This window comes from Kogia breviceps, chromosome X (assembly GCF_026419965.1).
Source record: "Kogia breviceps isolate mKogBre1 chromosome X, mKogBre1 haplotype 1, whole genome shotgun sequence".
Taxonomy (NCBI): Eukaryota; Metazoa; Chordata; class Mammalia; order Artiodactyla; family Physeteridae; genus Kogia; species Kogia breviceps.
Genome location: NC_081330.1, coordinates 42135117 through 42154312, shown reverse-complemented (window position 1 = coordinate 42154312; position 19196 = coordinate 42135117). Strand labels below are relative to the sequence as shown.

The 19196-nt window shown below is 41.7% G+C and overlaps 1 protein-coding gene across 2 annotated transcripts in view; it reads left to right on the top strand.

Annotated features, from left to right (window-relative positions):
* The window catches only part of BEX4 (brain expressed X-linked 4), a 111218-nt gene extending 92266 nt beyond the window's left edge, over window positions 1-18952 (top strand). The window contains exons 1-3 of one of the 2 annotated variants that reach the window (XM_059050265.2): window positions 17408-17569; window positions 17949-18026; window positions 18362-18952. In XM_059050265.2, coding sequence (XP_058906248.1) covers window positions 18367-18729 — 363 coding nt within the window. In that variant the 5' untranslated portion in view covers window positions 17408-17569; window positions 17949-18026; window positions 18362-18366 and the 3' untranslated portion in view covers window positions 18730-18952. Of the gene's footprint in view, window positions 1-17407; window positions 17570-17948; window positions 18027-18361 lie in introns of those variants that run through there. The other variant, XM_067023846.1, reaches the window with a different exon arrangement.
* Window positions 18953-19196: the final 244 nt, after the last annotated feature.

Sequence of the window (19196 nt, the reverse complement as noted above, 5' to 3'; positions counted from 1 at the left end):
AGAGTGCAGCAGCTGATGGGGACCTCACTATTTCTTCTCTCATAGATATTGCCAATGTCTCTGCAAAGAGGTTGTACCAATCTGTCCTCCACCAGCAGTGAATGGAGTTATTGTAGCCCCACATTTTCCACTTAAAGAGGATGCAGTGTAAACATAAAGTCACTGATCAGATTTTCTTTTCAAATTCTGGAATTATTTCAGGATATATTCTGAGGCACAAATGTGAAATATGCCATTTATAGGGAAATATAACAAAGAAAGATTAAAATGATCTAACGTTCTAGTACCAGGATATCAGATCAGGAAATAATAAAAACGTAAAACCCATAATGGACTCAGATCTGCAAAAACAGGTGCTCTTGTCTTGTGGTTGTTTGTGCTAAATACTAATAAGATTATAAAGGTCAACTAAACAGTAAATATTAAAAATATTCAATGCCCATACTCTTTTACAAAGAAGTCCCACTTGTGGGATCTTTTTTTCCGGAGGCAGCCAGATGAGACCCCTGCCATCATGACCCATCTGTCCACACTGTTCAGGGCTGAACCATCAACACAGATGACTCAGTGTCTTCAGGTCCCCTGACTCCTGATTCAAAGGAGAAAACCTCTCTTACTGCTGGTTGCTCAGCCTTGATGAACCATCCACAAAACTACCACAAGCATTGATATGGAGCAGTGCTAGGTCCCTGCTCCTGGAGGGACATGTAGATCTCTGACCTCATCCCAGTGTGGGAGAAATCTCCCTTCTTTTCCCTCTCCAGGCTTTCAGAAGCCCTCTGTTCTGTAGCAGGTAGAAACAGCCCAATCCTTACTGTAAGTTTAAGGTTTTACAAAAAATGGAAGAAACACAGGTGTCAGACAGTTTCTGCTCCAAACCCTGTCACAAACTTCCCTGGAGGCAAGGGGAAGGGGCATCAAGCCTGGATCCCTGCTGCAGGGAAGCTAAACACAGCGAGAACAGAGATGACCACCTCAGCAGTATGTGTCCTGATACATTTTGTACAGATCTGTCACCAGCAACTAAAGGTGCCCAGGCTGCCGGTTATATCCATAGTTATGGCAGTGGGCTTGGGGAGAAACCTCTTTGCCACCTGTTTCTGGTGAGGAGCCCATGCTTTTTTGTCACATACGTCGTGAAGACAAGACAGCCACACCTCACCACCAGCACCTTGGTTCTCCTCCACAAATTCTTCTTTGTGTCGGGTTGCCTGATAAAATCAGGACACCCAATTAAATTTGAATTCCAGAGAACTAAGGGATAATTTTTAGCATAAGTATGTCAAATGTAATGTGATTTTGTTTATCTGAAATTGAAATTTAACTTGGTGTCTTTTATTTTTATTTGCTAAATCTGGACACCCTGGGGTGGGAGACTGTGAATCTAAGTTTAACAGCCCCAGTTGAGCCCCCCAATCAGCACCAATCATCCATGTGAGTACACCTTCTTGGATGTCCTAGCTGAATTAAGCCTCCAGATGACTGTGACCTAAAGTGACAGAGACCATGTGGAGCAGAAAAACACTCAACTGAGCTGAGTCAACATACTGAATCCTGAGAGATAATAAATGACTATAATTTGGGGGACTTTATTAAGTAGAAATGGATATCCAAAACATGCATTTGGGGTGTACTTTTTTTCTGTGGTCTGTAATCATTGGAAAGGATAGGGATTCACTGATTCCTGAAGCCTTGGTAGGACTTCATTATAGTTTGGGCTATAGATTGCATATAGCTTTACATGTGGGTATCGATTTCTGAACATTTCTATTCCTTCTTGAAGGGATTTCCACAGGAAATTTTCGTGACATATTACTTTCACCCTACTTTTGGAATTTAGAACCTAATTCCAATCCCCCTCCACAAGAGGAGTCTCCAAAGCAATCTCCTGTGTTAAGGAACTGAGAGGTTGTTGCTACAATTGGCTCCATGAACCACATGGAACACCATACCCTCAGAACGTTGCTTGGTGAGTAATAGGACAAGGGGTGTTTACTCACTTTGAAAAGTTATTCCCTAGAAGGGTGGGATTGGGAGCGTGGGAGGGAGACGCAAGAGGGAGGAGATATGGGGATATATGTATATGTATAGCTGATTTACTTTGTTATAAAGCAGAAACTAACACACCATTGTAAACAATTATACTCTAATAAAGGTGTTAAAAATAAAGAGATCAAAACATGGCTGGGAAACACACACACACAAAAAGTGATTCTCAAAGATTGTTTTCTGAAAAACTCTCCTGCTACAGGGATAATCTTTGGCAAGGAAGTTACTTTCCTTGAGCACATATAGACAGAGGTTCTTCACCAGCAGCAAATAGCTCTGCATTGTAGTCTTTGGCATTTATGACTGTCTCATGAAGCACTTTTAGTTGGTCAAGTAAAAAAGAAGCCCAAATGCCTGCAAATCTAAGTCATTTTCTCCAATATCACCTCTATAAGTAATAGAATTGATGTTTTATTCTTTTTATTCTTTTGTCATAGTTCTTGAGTTAGAGCCCAGATGTGGATAAAAGGTGTGTTTGGGGGACCCCTTAAAGACACAAGCATTTTGTAACAGATCATAGGAAAAGTTGGGGAGCCAGCAAGACTCAGAAAAGGGGAAAAGAGCTGTGGATCTATTGTTAGACCCACCCCTGAGAGCAGAATAAACATGTTCTCTATAAAGGCAGCTTGCTTCAAGAATTTTGAAGGGAAAGGGTCTGGGCTGTGTGCTTCTCCTTCCAAAGTCACTCATCAGATAAGTGATTCCCACAATAGAGAAATGAATTACAGAGAGGCTAGAAGTATTTTGGTCATGGATGTCCCTCCTCATGGAAGAAAATATCAGGAATGGAGAATAAGAATTTCCCCAACAGAAACCAATTGTATGGGGAATTGACTAGGTTTCTTTCTGCCTATTAAATGATTATATTTTTCTAGGCCTGCCTCCCTGAAGCACCTCTGAATGTTTCTTTAAATGACTTTAAAATATATAAATAAATAAATGACTTTTTTCCGACTTCCTAGATCATTCAATCACACAATTATAGACATTCTCTTAATGTTCTACCACAGATGACGAACTTCTGTTAGCCCTCTGAGGGCTAGCTCATCTCCAAGAATCCTAACATACTTCCTTGGGTCTCTGTATACTGAGAATAAGTCCGCTCTTGTCTCTTTAAAGCAAACATACTCCTGACAACAGGGACTTTTCTTTCCATCAACCTCGGCAGAGTTCGCCAATTTTCCGGATCCCAGTCTAGAGCCTCTAATTAGTATGCTTTCTCTGGTGGTAGCCAGAGCTAAGGTCCTCCGCTTTCACCGAAATCCAGGGAGTGGAGGAGTGTGCAAGAGGCATTTCCGGTGTGGGGGATTAGCAAGCGCCTCGCGGTTGCCATGGAAACCTGACGTCATTAAGGCGACCGTGACTTTTCTGCAGAGACTGACGTGACCTGACGAGTAGCACAGGTCCCGTCTTCAGGTGTTTGGGACTCAGCTGAGGGTGTGCATCCCGGCGGTGGCGGCTGGACCGCCCTAGGGTGTGGGGAGACAAAGGGATCCGCTTCCAAGTCGCCTCTTTCCTACTTTGGGGCTAGGTGCCTCCGCTGTCTCATAGGTAAAGCCATTGGGGTCCCGCCCGGCCCCAGTGGGTGCGGTATCCTGCTCCAGGGGTGTCCTGGAGCCATTTTCCTTCTAAAGGCAGGGGCACGGGAGGTGAGACAGGTAACGACTCTAAGCCTCAGCTTTCCCCTCTGTAAAATGGGGATAAGAATGCTTTCCACACAGGATCGCTGTGAACATTCAGTGATAACACATGAGTAAGCCTATAGTCCTGTGGTTATTGTGGGATCATGAATGTTTGGCCACTTCTTATTTATTATCAACTTCGTTGTTGGGGGAGAGATGAGGAACGGAAAAGAAAAAGGCCCTGGTGAGAAACCCATTGTAACATCTGGTAGTTAGGATCACTGCTCAGCTGTTTCACTGTCTATGTCACTAACCCAGTGCCTAGCACAGTGCAGGGCACACAGTTACCAGTAAAGCATGGTAATTGCTGGATCTTTCTCTCCCTGTACAGTTTCTCATGCCGGTGGCCTTGGTCATATCAGGTGTCTGAAGGGGGCAGGTTCTGAGCATGTGTCCTGATGGCTGCTGGAGCTTCTACTCCAGATTCAAGGGCAGCAGTCCTCAGGAAACCACAATACTTCACTTCCTGGTGGAATATGATGCCTGGCTCTAGGAAGTTCATAGATCTGGACAAAAGCATGTTATGAAATAGCTCCTGTGAGATTCTAGCCTAAAAGTAGAGAAGCTACTTTGATCTTATCATGGGAAAGAGGTTTAGCAGGTGGAATGTCATTCCATCAGCAGCTACTTGCTTTGTAGTAGCCCTGAGGCCCATCTTAGAAATGCCTTATTTGCGCAAAAGCAATGAATTCTATAGCTTGAGGGAGCTGCTTGATGTTTAATATGCATTTGCAATAAGTTTACATATATATTTTCTAACTGTGTAAATAATAGTCAGTGATTCCCATGTATGTCTCAGATGGGTATTGAAATATGCAATTGCCTTTTCTGCGCCAGCAAGACAGGGGTCCATACGGTGTTGTTCTGTATTCCCATCAGAACTTAAAGGGAAATTTTCACAATGTCCGGAGCCCTTGATGTCCTGCAAATGAAGGAGAAGGATGTCCTCAAATTCCTTGCAGCAGAAACCCACTTAGGTGGCACCAACCTTGACTTCCAAATGGAACAGTACATCTACAAAAGGAAAAGTGATGACATCTACATCATAAATCTGAAGGGAACCTGGGAGAAGCTTCTGTTGGAAGCTCATGCCATTGTTGCCATTGAAAACCCAGCTGATGTCAGTGTCATATCCTCCAGGAATACTGGCCAGCGAGCTGGGCTGAAGTTTGCTGCTGCCACTGGAGCCACTCCTATTGCTGGCCGCTTCACTCCTGGAACCTTCACTAACCAGATCCAGGCAGGGTTCCGGGAGCTGTCTCAAGGCAGCGGGCAGTGGAAGGGGAAGGGAGGGAGGAAAGGGTACGAAATAACTGGCCCACAGTCTTCAAAAATGTCGAGGTCATGAAAGTCAAGGCAAAATGGAGGAACTTTGCTAGACTGTGGAAAACTAAAGAGACACCACAGTACAAGATTCTGTCCTGGATCCTTTTGCTATGAAGGACATCTTTAAGACAACTGGTAAAACTTGAACAGGGTCTGAGGATTAGCTTGTGATACATTTTATTAATGATAATTTCCTGATTTTGATGGTTGTCTTCTGGTTATATAGGAGAATGGTCTTGTCTGTAAGACATACACTCTAAAAGTATTTGGGAGCTATGGGGCACCGTGTTGGCAACTTGCTCTTATATGGTCCAGGGAAGGGGGTGGGGCAGGGGATTCTTTGTTTTACACCAGCAAATTTTCTATAAGTTTGTGATTTGTTTTTAACAACAACCAAAAACAAGGAGCATGTATTGTTTTCATCAGAAACATGGGCTCATTTATATAGATAAGTGTTGAAAGGAACTCCTTTGGGTTTTATAACAATGATGCCATTGGTGACCTTGTTGAGAGCAGATTCAGCTGAATGGAGAGGCAATAGACAGGGGTGGGTTGAGGAATGACAGGGAGGTTAGAAAGTGGAGACAGGGAATATAGTTCCCACTGCTTTGAGAAGTTTGTTGTTTATGAAAATGAGAGAGGGGAGGATGTGGCTTAGGAATATTGATTTGTAGGGAAGGATTTTTGGTATATTTGTTCAGCTGTTCATTGGAAGGAGAAATATAAGCCAGTTCGTATTAATGTTGAAAAGGAAAGGCCTTGTAAAGAAAATAGAGGGTTCAAGGTCTAAAAGTTGATGAAGATAAGAAATGCTCAGCCTGTAGTTTTTCTCACTCTTCTGCATTGCCAGGACGGTGTGCAAACACTGAATTCAGTATTGTCAGGTCGCTGGGTGTGGAGAATGTTCTCCTACGAAAAGGTCTTTCTATAAAGCTCTTCAAATAACATACAATATATATAAGTTATACATACACCGAATTACAGTAATGGATATTTCCAGGGTTGTGGCGAAATATAGATGTTATATACACTTCCGTGTTGTTCGAATTTACCTCACATCCAAGATTTACTACTTATGTAATTATAATAAAAATAACATTTTAAAACAGGAGGTTTGAATTTGATCTTAAATTTATTTGCAAATTTTTTGTTGTACAGAGAGATTTACTTTTCTGAAAATATGTCCATAATTAATAGTGAAGGGGCTGGGGAGGAAGCAAATTAGAAACTATGTATAGCATCATCCCAAATTTTACTCATCAGACAGGATCCGTCTGTCATGAGGCTCAGAGACTGCACAGGTAATAGCAGTGGAAGCACAGGGTCTTGTGCCACGTTTCACATCTAGAAAAGTCCATCAAGTGGGTTTAAGGGAACCCCTGGTCCTCCCTCATCCCCACCTAATCTGTTGTCCTCAACTGTAAGGTTCAAGTTGCAATTCCAGTTCTCCTCACCAGCTGGTGAAGACCTCTACTTTCTAAATTTTCCCCAAGCATATAATATTTTTTAGCAAGGAAAGAAAACCAAAGCAATAAAGATTTTTGTTTGTTTAAATAGGCTTTATTTTGTAGAGCAGTTTTAGGTTCAAGGAAAAATTGAGCAGAAAGTACAGAGAGTTCCCATGTACCCCTTGCTCCCACAAACCCACACAATTCCTCCCCCACTGTCAATATCCCACCTCAGAGTGCTACATTTGTCAAAATCAATAAACCTATATCTGTACACCCTTTATCACCCAAAGTCCATATTTCACATTGTCAAAAGTATAAACATTTTAAAAAATAATTTTTACAAAGCAGGTTCTAAAACTGGAAGTATGAAACAAGCCTCTATCTCATATACAATTAGGAAAAGGTTGTAAAGATGTATGATCCGTGCCAGAGGCTGATCGTTCCAAAATTGACATTTCATTCACTTTCACTACATATTTATGAGCAACCTCTATGTGCCAGGCAATGGCAACCTGTATTCAAACTCCCATTTCACACCTCTCTCTCTCTCTGTTGAGCCCTAAACTTGTCCATACAACTGCCTACTTAGTTGCCCTGTCCTTTACAACTGCAAGATTGTAGCAGAGTTTTCACATCGAATAAGTTTACACAAACCCAACACTGAGCCCTAGAAGGTGACTGACTGTCTGCGGGGGAGTCAGCATGCTAGTGTAGAGTGAGAAAACTCACGGTTAGAATCCCTGTAATGCCTCTTACCAAGCTATGTGGCCTTGAAAATTGTTACAAAATACTTGCACTATTCCTTAAGTGGTATAGTGTTTTATGAATATATGTATGTATGTATGTATGAGTTTCCAGCTGTTATGTGCCTAAGCATGAAATGTCTGAGTCTTAGGATATGAATAAGCTCTACTTGAAATTATAAAATTGTTCCCCCAAATGTTTGCACCTTTTTAAACTGCCACCAGCAGTGGATGAAAATTCTCAATTTATACATCATACTCCTAACAAAAAAATAAAAACAAACCAGAACTTTGGTATTTAGAGAATTTTAAAATAAGTCTTCCTCAACTGATGACTCTGAAATACTGCTTTCTGTTGGTTTCACCTCCATTTCCCTAATTACTGATACAATTAACCACCTTTTCTGATATTTATTGGTTTTTTTTGTTGTTCTTGGTTTTTTTGGTTTTTTTGGTTTTTTTGCGGTATGCGGGCCTCTCACTGTTGTGGCGTCTCCCGTTGCGGAGCACAGGCTCCGGACGCGCAGGCCTAGCGGCCATGGCTCACGGGCTTAGCCGCTCCGCGGCATGTGGGATCTTCCCGGACCAGGGCATGAACCCGTGTCTCCTGCATCCGCAGGCGGATTCTCAACCACTGCGCCACCAGGGAAGCCCATATTTATTGTTTTTTATGCATTAAGAATATTAAACTGGTTAATGGCCTCATTCTTTTGTCATTCCCTTCTTGAGAAAATATTGTGTGCCAGGCAATGCCAGTCAAAATCATCAGAGAAGAAGATGGGCTTTTAGCTAAATCGTACAGGAAGCATAGGACTGTGAGAGGAAGTGGAATACATATATGGACATTCCTGGCTATGCACAGGGCATGGAAGAGGAAGTGTACCCAATGTGCTTGGGGTACACAGCCAGGAGACAGTCTGATATGGCTGAAGTGCAGCCTACAAGGAGGGATGGGGCGGTTGATGAGGAACTCTGACTCACTTTGCAGCATCCAAAAACTACTAAGTGGCCATCTTTAGCCCTTATGAAAACAGAGCAGAAAGGGACCTTAGCAGTTACCTAGTCCAGCAACTTCAGTTTGCAGAGAGAGTAATGAGAGTCAGAAAGAGTAAAGTGGAACATGGCCACCATGCATGTGTTAGGCACCTAATGGGATCAAGTTACACAGGCTCCAATTCACATTTCATTCCAGACTTCTTACATGAGCTCTAATCCTGTGTATCTATCAGAAATCTTCAATTGGAGCAAGATAAATATTAGTACAAATCCCCTGGTAACCTGTACCACTCAGCACGGATTCCCCTACCCAAAAAAGCATAAACTCAATCATTCCTCATCCTTGCAAGGCTACCATCTAAAAGGGAAGTCCAAGTGGCAGAGTGGCGAGACAATGGTCACAAGAGTCAGACAACCCTTGGTGAGAAGATCTCCTCAGCCTTTTACTAACTGTGGGGCCTGGGAATGATATTTAACTGCTCTGACCCTCAGCCTTCCTCATTTTTAAACCACCAGTATTGGGCACCTAGTGGGGCACTTCAGGAGATGCCAGTTTGCTTCCCACTTTGACTCTTCCCTTCTTAAAAGAGGTGTGCTGGACATGAACTGAAAAGCTTGACTACTAGAGGGAATACTTGAAAATGTAACAGAATAAAGGGATATGCATACAAATTCATTACCTGCCTACATGAGTTTCTGTGCCAATTTGTTATGTTAGAATTGGCTGCCTGGTGGAGTCCTGGAGAAAGAATGTTATTATAGGGACTTACCTGGTGGCGCAGTGGTTAAGAATCTGCCTGCCAATGCAGTGTATATGGGTTCTATCCCTGGTCCAGGAAGAACCCACATGTCACGGAGCAACTAAGCGCGTTTGCCACAGCTACTGAGCCTGCACTCTAGAGCCCGTGAGCCACAACTGCTGAGCCCGAGTGCCACAACCACTGAAGTCTGTGCGCCTAGAGCCCATGCTCTGCAACAAGAGAAGCCACTGCAATGAGAAACCTGTGCACCGCAATGAAGAGTAGCCCCAGCTCGCTGCAACTAGAGAAAGCCCGTGCGCAGAAACAAAGACCCAACACAGCCAAAAAACATAAAAATAAAAGTAAATAAATAAAATAAATTTTAAAAAGGAATGTCATTATATCATTTCCATTTAACTGAAGGATCTCCAGTCGATTCTAGGTTAAGAGAAGAAAATCTCCCCCACCCCTCTATTTCATAAGCTCTACAGTTGTCTTATTTTGACTTCTAGATTTAACATCAGAAAAGTTTGTGAACTTTGATCTTGAGGCACAGAAGCTGATAAGGAAGCACACAGTGTGATATTGACTTGGCTAAGTAGAACACTGAAATGAGAGTCATGGGTTCCCATCATAAAGGCACTTTGGAGAGGTCACTCCCACCAGACACATTGATTAAACAAGATAAAAATATTGAGTTATCCTAGCCACTCAGGAATGTTACCACTCAGAATACCAGGACAAGGGACTTTCCTGGTGGTCCAGCGGTTAAGACTCTGTGCTCCCAATGCAGGGGGCCCAGGTTTGATCCCTGGTCAGGGAACTAGATCCCACATGCCACAACTAAAACCTGGAGCAGCCAAATAAATAAATATATTATTTAAAAAAGAATACCAGGACAAAATCATCATCACCTTCTGGATACAAAATACTCATTTGATGTTTTGTGTATTAAGTCAATTTATGAATAATTTACAGGAGTGAAAAAAAGGGATAGCAGAGGACAACTAAATCAGAACATTTAACAAGAATTTAAACATATCAAACCCAAATTTTATTCCTCACTTTCCTGGCTTTTAAGATAGGTATACGCAAAATAGGCATCATCCTGTGAATGTAACTTACTCATCAACTCTCATGCCTGAATCTGGAATATATTCATCTTGTAGATACTGATTCTTCACTTCTATCTCACATATCCCCAATAAATTCTGTCTTATCACTACTTCTGGTCATCTTGTACTTAAATTATCAAAACAAAATTCTTCAAAACTTTGACAGCTCATAATTTCATTTAAGGGAAGACAGCCATTGTCTTGCTCCATAGTTGCAAAACATTTTCATTTTTAGATTGATGAACACCAATTAGAATGATGAATCCAATGACTTCTTTCCACTTATACATGATCTATTTCCTTCTAATTACCCGATTTCAGCATTTGTCTACTTAGAAACTTACCGATTAAATATTGGACATATATTAAATATACACTATCATAAAGATGACAGAAAGTTTCCCCATGTCCTTTGAGCAAAACACGGCATTTCTAGTTCTTGTCACAACATTGTATGACTAGTGTCAAACTGATTGAGAACACCATTTATCATTTTGGTCCTTAGAAGTACATTGTTCACTGGTTGATTTTTGAGTTTGAGAAAGTTCATCTAAGATACTGTCGTTTGAAGATTCACAGTTTGATATTGCTGTCACTGTACTTTCATCTTCTGATCTGTCTAATAATCATAAAATGAATTCCTCTCTCAATTTCCATCTGTATGGGAAGAAAATGGAAAAAAATCTCACCTGTGTTCAGTGAAAGCTGGATTAAATAAATGCAAAGATGGAGTCTTTTTTTTAAACATCTTTATTTGAGTATAACTGTTTTACAATACTGTGTTAGTTTCCCCTTTACAACAAAGTAATCAGTTATACATATACATATGTTCCCATAACTCTTCCCTCTTTTGTCACCCTCCCTCCCACCCTCCCTATCCCACCCCTCTAGGTGGTCACAAAGCACAGAGGTGAACTCCCTGTGCTATGCTGCAGCTTCCCACTAGCTATCTAATTTACATTTGGTAGTGTGTATATGTCCCTGCCACTCTCTCACATCGTCACAGCTTATCCTTCCCCCTCCCCATATCCTCAAGTCCATGCTCTAGTAGGTCTGTGTTTTATTCCCATCCTACCACTAATCTCTTCATGACATGTTTTTTTTTTTTTTTTAGATTCCATATATATGTGTTAGCATACGGTATTTGTTTTTATCCTTCTGACTTACTTCACTCTGTATGACAGATTCCAGGTCTATCCATCTCATTACAAATAACTCAGTTTCATTTCTTTTTATGGCTGAGTAATATTCCATTGTATATATGTGCCACATCTTAAAGATGGAGTCTTTTGACTTCTTTTATACCTTCTTGAAAGATAGTGTAATACTTTGGACAATGCAGTAAAAAACTAAATGGTGATGTGATATGACTTGTTTCAGTATTGCGTCATTCTTAATGTAAGCTAGTCCATCATTCTTGCATTATCACAATTTTGTTTAGTCTTTTTAGTATACCTGAGAATAATTAGCTAATAATAAAATAATTCTTAGGATGATGAATAGCAAAATGTCTCAAGATATAGAAAAATAAGATCAATAAGATCCCATATGTTAATTTTACAAAAGGGCCCAATTATCCCACGTGGTGTGTGCAAGGTAGAATGCACACACCATCTCTATTATTATTATCTCTATTTAAAAATAAGAGATAATATTCTCCTCATCCTTAGGAAGATTTCTAAAAAAGAATAGAAAACATAAAATAGCAATCCTTTAAAATACTTAGAAATGCTCAAAGAAAAGCTCAAAAACAAAAATTGGGTGCAGTGGACCCTGAAAGTTTACCAAGAGTTAAATGAGATCCCATCTGGAAAAGCAATCTGAGGTCCTAGATGAGCACTGTGCTTCCCAGTAATTACACCAGCAGTCAAACTGAAGATATCATAGAACTCTGCATAATAGGTAATAGACTAATAGTATAGAAGCGATTTCCCCTAGGAAAACACCATTTTAAAATTGAAGTATAGTTGATTTACAATATTGTGTTAGTTTCAGGTGTACAGCAAAGTGATTCCATTATATATGTACATATATATATTCTTTTTCAGATTATTTTCCATTATAGTTTATTATAAGATATTGAATATAGTTCCCTGTGCTATACAGTACATCCTTGTTGTCTACCTATTTTTTATATGGTAGTTTGCATCTGTTAATCCTATACTCCCAATTTATCCCTTCCCCCACTTTCCCTTTAGGTAACCATAAGTTTGTCTTCTATGTCTGTGAGTCTGTTTCTGTTTTGTAAATAAGTTCATTTGTACTATTTTTTAGATTCCACATGTAAGTGATATCATACAATATGTCTTTCTCTGTCTGACTTACTTCACTTAGTATGATAATCTCTAGGTCCATCCATATTTCTGTAAATGGCATTATTTCATTCATTTTATGGCTGAGTAATATTCCATTATGTATATATACACACATATATATATATACATATATATGTGTGTATATATATATCACATCTTCTTTATCCATTCATCAGTTGGACATTTATGTTGCTTCCATGTCTTGACTGTTGTAAATAGTGCTGCTATGAACATTCGAGTGCATGTATCTTTTTTAATTAGAGTTTTCCTCTTTTCTGGATATATATCCAAGAGTGGGATTGCTGGATCATATAATAACTCTATTTTTAGTTTTTCAAGGAACCTCCATACTGTTCTCCATAGTGGCTGCACCAATTTACATTCCTACCAACAGTGTAGGAGGGTTCCCTTTTCTCCACACCCTCTCCAGCATTTATTATTTGTAGACTTTTTGATTATGGCCATTCTAACCAGTATGAGGTGATACCTCGTTGTTGTTTTGATTTGCATTTCTCTAATGATTAGCAATATTGAGCATCTTTTCATGTGCCTGTTGGCCATCTGTATGTCTTCTTTAGAGAAATGTCTATTTAGGTCTTCTACCCATTTTTTGATTGGGCTGTTTGTTTTGATATTGAGTTGTATGAGCTGTTAGCATATTTTGGAAATCAATCCCTTGTTGGTTGCATCATTTGCAAATATTTTCTCCCAGTCTGTAGGTTGTCTTTTCGTTTTGTTTATGGTTTCCTTTGCTGTGCAAAAGTTTATGTTTGATTAGGTCCCATTTGTTTATTTTTGCTTTTATTTATCTTGCCTTGGGAGACTGACCTAAGAAACTATTGCTACGATTTATGTCTGAGAATGAGGAAAACAGCATTTTAAAAGGTATTTGTTGGTCTAAGCATGAAGCACAGAGCACTTTTATAAGAATCATTTGGGCTCTTGTTAAAATAGCAACTTTTAAGACCTTTCCATGGAGTTTGAGGCTCAGGAATCGGTATTTTGAACAATTTCTCTCGTAGATTCTGATGTTCACTATAGTTTGAGAACTGCTGGATAGCAAATGTCCACGATTTCTTTAAATATTTTGCATACTGTGATCTCTGACTCCAATGTCAATTGGTTTTGCCATTCAACTTTAATTATGTTTCTGTTTTGGTGTATCTGGTAGATAACAATTGAGACATGCAGCACTTGTTTACTGAGTCCTTAAGACAGGAAAGGCCCTTCCCCTTATGCGGTTTACATTCTCTTTTGGATACACATAAAATAAAAAATAACTAATGTAATTTCAGTGGGTGAAGAATGCCATGAAGAAAATTAAAAAGATAAATGGGATCAAAAATAACATTTATGGAGAAGGCAGTCAAGGATTTCCAGGGCCACCCACTTTGACAACTTCAAAGACCATCACTTACTTTGGCTACACCATACATGATGATCCCTGGAGCTGTGCCATGCTTCGTCACTAGAGAAGGCCATGCTATGGACGTGACGTTTCAGCTGAGACTTGGATGATAAGAATGAGCTGAGTGTGTGTGTGAAGAACCTTTGATATTAGCCTAAGGAACAGCACACTCTGAAGTGGAAGTGAGTATGACTTGTTCCAGAAAAAGACAAAAACCAGTGTGGGAGCCTGGTGGGAAAAGTGGGGAGAGTTTTGAGAGACAAAGCAGAAAGAAAGCTATTGTAAGATATGGGGAAAAAAACTCAGGCCTAGCAGGCAATTTTACCACGTTTCCATAGTCAGTATACTTTTTCAATATCTGAGACCACTGGGGAACAACATCTATTCTGTGCACAAACCTTCAACATTCTCTCACACCTCAACATTCTCAACTGCTCTTTTGGCTTCTTGCTTCTTTGAAAAAATAAATGCTATCACAGAAGAGATTGTCTATATGTCCCCCAGCACCAAACATACCAATTTACCTGCCTCAGCACCTATGCTCCCTACTTTCCCTGCAGTGACAAATCTTCCTATGGTAGCCCTTCTCCTTGCAATGGATCACCTACTCCAGGACTCTGATTGTGTGAATATCCCCATTTTCCCTTGAGCCAGCAATATTCCTCTTGCTACTAGATGAGTGAATATATGCATGAATGAACAAACAGATGAACTCATGAAAGATTTGAGAGTTGGGTTGGGGGTATAGAGGGAGGTGTTAGTGTGATTCTCAGATGTTTCACCTGATTATCTGTGTGACAGGTAGTGATATTAACTGGGATGAGCAACATGTAATGGATCCTTTCTGGAGGGAACATGATGGGCCATCCTGATTTCTCAGTACCTTTGTATACCCAAGTGGGAATGTTAAGAATGCAGCAAGATAATTAGATCAGAGACTGAGCTAGAGAGGGAAATGCAGGAATCATATGTGGATGGACAGCAATTGAAGATATAAGTATAGATGAGACGGCTGCCAAAGGAGAGAACATGGCATGAAAGGGAAAGGTGGGCATGTGCTTTACAAGCCTGAGGAGACCCAAAGCTTTCACCTCTGGCTGTCCTTCAGACTCAGGCAAGTAGGAAGTGAAAACTAATGCAAAGTTGTATATGGCCTGGCTAAGACTGCATGAGTTCCCCCGCAAGGACCAATCTGCAAAGACTGGGAGAGTGTTTCTTCTTTTTCTTCTTAACTTTTATTGACTCCAGGTATTTAAAGTAACTGTCAAAACATCAGCTGACCACGAAGCTTAGGCAACAGACTTTAATGGACACACATGATAAAGAATACAGACTTCACAAAAATAGTTTTAAAAATCACTAAACAAACAACCACAAACCACAACAGTCAGCAACAACAAATCTTGGGGAGAGGGAAGAATATGATTCCCAGAGGCACCACATAGTAATATTCAAAATGTCCAGTTTCAATAACAAAAAATTATGAGGCACGCAAATTAAGTACCTCTTATTCACAGGAAAAAAAATTAAGAGAAACTGTCCCTCAGAACTGTAAATCAGGGCTTCCCTGGTGGTGCAGTGGTTAAGAATCTGCCTCCCAGTGCAGGGGACACGGGTTCGAGCCCTGGTCCAGGAAGATCCCACATGCCATGGAGCAACTAAGCCCATGCACCACAACTACTGAGCCTGCGCTCTAGAGCCCACGAGCCACAAATACTGACCCTGCATGCCACAACTACTGAGGCCCACGTGCCTAGATCCCTGCTCCACCACAAGAGAAGCCACCATAATGAGAAGCCTGCACACTTCAATCAAGAGTAGCCCCTGCTTGCCCCAACTAGAGAAAGCCTGTGCGCAGCAATGAAGACCCAATGCAGCCAAAAATAAATAAATAAATAAATATATATATATATATATATATATATATATATATATATATATATAAGACTTTAAATCAACTGCCTTTAATATGACCAAAATGGTAAAGGAAAAAGAACTAAAATAAACCAGGTGAATGATGTTTCACCAAATAGGGGATATCAATAAACAGGAAGAAATTATTAGAAAAATAGAAATTCTGGAGCTGAAAAGTACAGTAGGTGAAATGAAAAATTCAGTAGCAAGGTTCAACATCAGATGCAGACAGGCAGCAGAAAGAATCAGAGAACTTTAAGATAAGTCTATTGAAATTACCCAGTCTGAGGAGCAAAAAGAAAAAGGAGAAAGAGAGAAAGATTATTTGAAGAAATGATGGGTAAAACTTTTAAAATTTAAGGACAGTCACAAATACACACATCCAAGAAGCTCAACAAATTTAAAGCAGGATACACTCACCAAGACACATTGCAGCCAAATTCTCAAAACCAAAGACAAAGAGAGTATCTTGAAAGCAGCAGTAGGCATCAGGTCTTATTTGGACCCTGGTCCAGGCAAACTGTTAAAAAAAAAAACTATAACAGAATTGGGAATTTGAACACGGATTGGACATAAAATGATACTAATGGATGATTGTTAGATGTGATAATGGCATTATGATTGTCAGTAAAAAAGAGTCCTTGTAGATGTGCACTTTGAAATACTTATGCACAAAGTGATATCATGTCTGGGATTTGCTTCAAAAATAATCTCTAAGGGTGGGAAGTGGGTAAGGATATAGATGAAATAAGATCAGCCATGAGTTGTTCCAGTACACTTCCAGTTGTTGTGTACACTGGGTGATGAGTACATTGCCTTTCATTATACTATTCTTTTTTTGCATGTTTGAAATTTTTCCATAACAAAAGATAAAGTTAATGTAAACTATAAATAGAAGGAATTTTTAATCAAAACTAGGAACAAGGGCTTCCCTGGTGGCACAGTGGTTGAGTCTGCCTGCCGATGCAGGGGACACGGGTTCGAGCCCTGGTCTGGGAGGATCCCACATGCCACGGAGCAACTGGGCCCGGGAGCCACAACTACTGAGCCTGTGCGTCTGGAGCCTGTGCTCTGCAACGAGAGGCTGCGATAGTGAGTGGCCCCCACTCGCCACAACTGGAGAAAGCCCTCGCACAGAAACGAAGACCCAGCACAGCCAAAAATAAAATTAATTAATTAATTAATTAAAAATAATTTTAAAAATTAGGAACAAAACAATAAAGTGTTAAGAATAATTAGAAACAACTCCATCTCCTTGATTCATTTCCTGTTGCCCCCACCATGCATTTGTGTATAGAGGAAACGAGAAAACGGTGGGCATTGGTAACAAGGAGGACAACAGTTTGGGAGTGGGGTGTTTGGGGCACCTTGCTCATCATAGATATTCTTGCATTAATTTTGTTTTTTTAGAATATTGCATTAAAGTGCGATTTATCTTCAGTACAGAAGGGTTTTGCACCCCCTAAAATGTTACACCTGAATCCTGGCATGGGGAGGGGTGTATCCTGGGAGCAGAGAAGGGCAAAGGCCAATGGCCCCCTGGGAAGATCCTGCCCTTCCACGGCCGTTACAGAAAGGCCCAGGAACACACAAAGAAAGGAGAGCTTCAGGGCCCAGGCCGGTGCTTGGACAAGTGACACGGGGGGGCAGGAGAGGGCGTGGCAAGGGCGTGGCGTCCCGCGGTGACGGAGGCCCCACGTGAACGGCCAGCGCCGATTGCAGCTCGACCCGCTCTAACGGTAGACCAAGCTGTCGCTCTCTGCCTTCTCGTTCCCTGTTGGAGTGCGGTCCGGGGGCGGCCCCCAAAAGTAGGAGGCGAGGGAGGAGCAGGTAAGGGACCCGGAGGGGGGGTCCTCAGAGATGGCGTTGGCGAGCGGACACGGCCTGTGGACCCCCTCCCCGGGGGTCCGGTTGCTCCGGGGCGGAGACCGCAGTCCCCATGCCCCCTGCGGCCTGGCGTTTGGCCACAGAAAACGGTAGGCCTTCTCTGGGGGCGGGCCGCGCGGCCCTGAGGCGACTGCCTGCTTCTCGCAACACAGCGAGCTTTTCCGACACCCCCGCCCCCGAAAATGGAAGTCGGCGCGGGGGCGGCTGAGGATGGGAGCTAGGGACGCTGGGTGGGGGTGGCCGGGGGTGGGAGATGCGGAGCCGAGAAGGGACCGAGCGTCCGGAGGCAGCAGCCCCCTTCCCCCACCCTTACTCTCTGCAGGTCTGCGAGTTGAAGTGTCGCGGCGGCGCACTTGCAGCAAGAATCGGAAGGAGCAGGAGACCGCAAGGATAGGCCCAGGTCGGTGCGGGGGACAGTTGGGCTGTGGGGGGAACGTGTGGTAAGCCCTGAGACCCCAAATGCTCCCCCCTACCCCGTCCTCCATTTTGGTGCCTGCAGAGACCTGGGCATGGATCGGCAGGGAAAATGGTGGGTTTGGGGCGAGGGAGGGGGGAGAGCTCGGACTGGGTGCCTCCTAGAGGGCGTAGGGAGCCTCTCAGGTGGGAAAAGGAAAATTTGAAAAGCCTTTGAATTCCGGGGCTGGGAATCTTGAGAGGTGCATAGTAGGGCCTCTGTCCTCGGTGCTGATCAGTCCACCCAGAAAATAGTCCCTTTTCTTGTCTTTTGTCTTCTAGGAGCAATGGCGTCCAAAGAGGAACAAGCAGTAAAAAATCTCAACATGGAAAATACCCAACAGGAAAACGAAGGGGGGGACCAGGCCCCTTTAAAGAATGGAGAGGAATCACGCGATTTGGGAGGGGGTAGAGGCCAGAAGCCTGGAGGAAATGTCAGGCTGGGACGGGTTAGACGACTTGTCCCTAATTTTCGATGGGCCGTACCCAGCAGGCATATTGATCACCATGAAGTGGGGGATGATGTAGAGAAGCACGTAGGGCAGATGATGGAAATCAAGAGAAAGACTAAGAAGCAGCAAATGAGGCATCATGTGCGCTACCAAATTCCTGAACCTGACAATCATTATGAGTTTTGCCTTATACCTTGAATCCTAAGATTTTCCCTGAGGTCAGTAATGTGACCTCTGCTCTACATGCTTGTAGTTTTTGTGATTTACTTTTTCTGTAAACCTTTTGGTGTTTCCACTTACCAGTTTCTAATTGAATATTGCTTTGTCTGTAAAACTTTCTGTCAGCAGGGCAATTTCATCCAGTTATAAGAAAAATTATTCTTTTCATAATATGAAATTAATAAAGCAGTTTAAAAAGCAATCTTCCTGTGACACACCAGTCTTTATTTTTTGTTAATGTTACCTTTCCTCTCCTAGCTCCCTGGACTCAAAATCTCAATTGTCTTTGACTATTTTTTCTTGTCCTCAACCAACCAGAAAGGATCGTATTCATAATTCAGTATATTGATATTTTAAGAAGGTATGTTGTACTGTTTTTCAAGGAGTGTGAGTCCACCATCTGCATAAAAATACCTTGGTGGGGGAGCTTTTTGAGAATGTAGGGC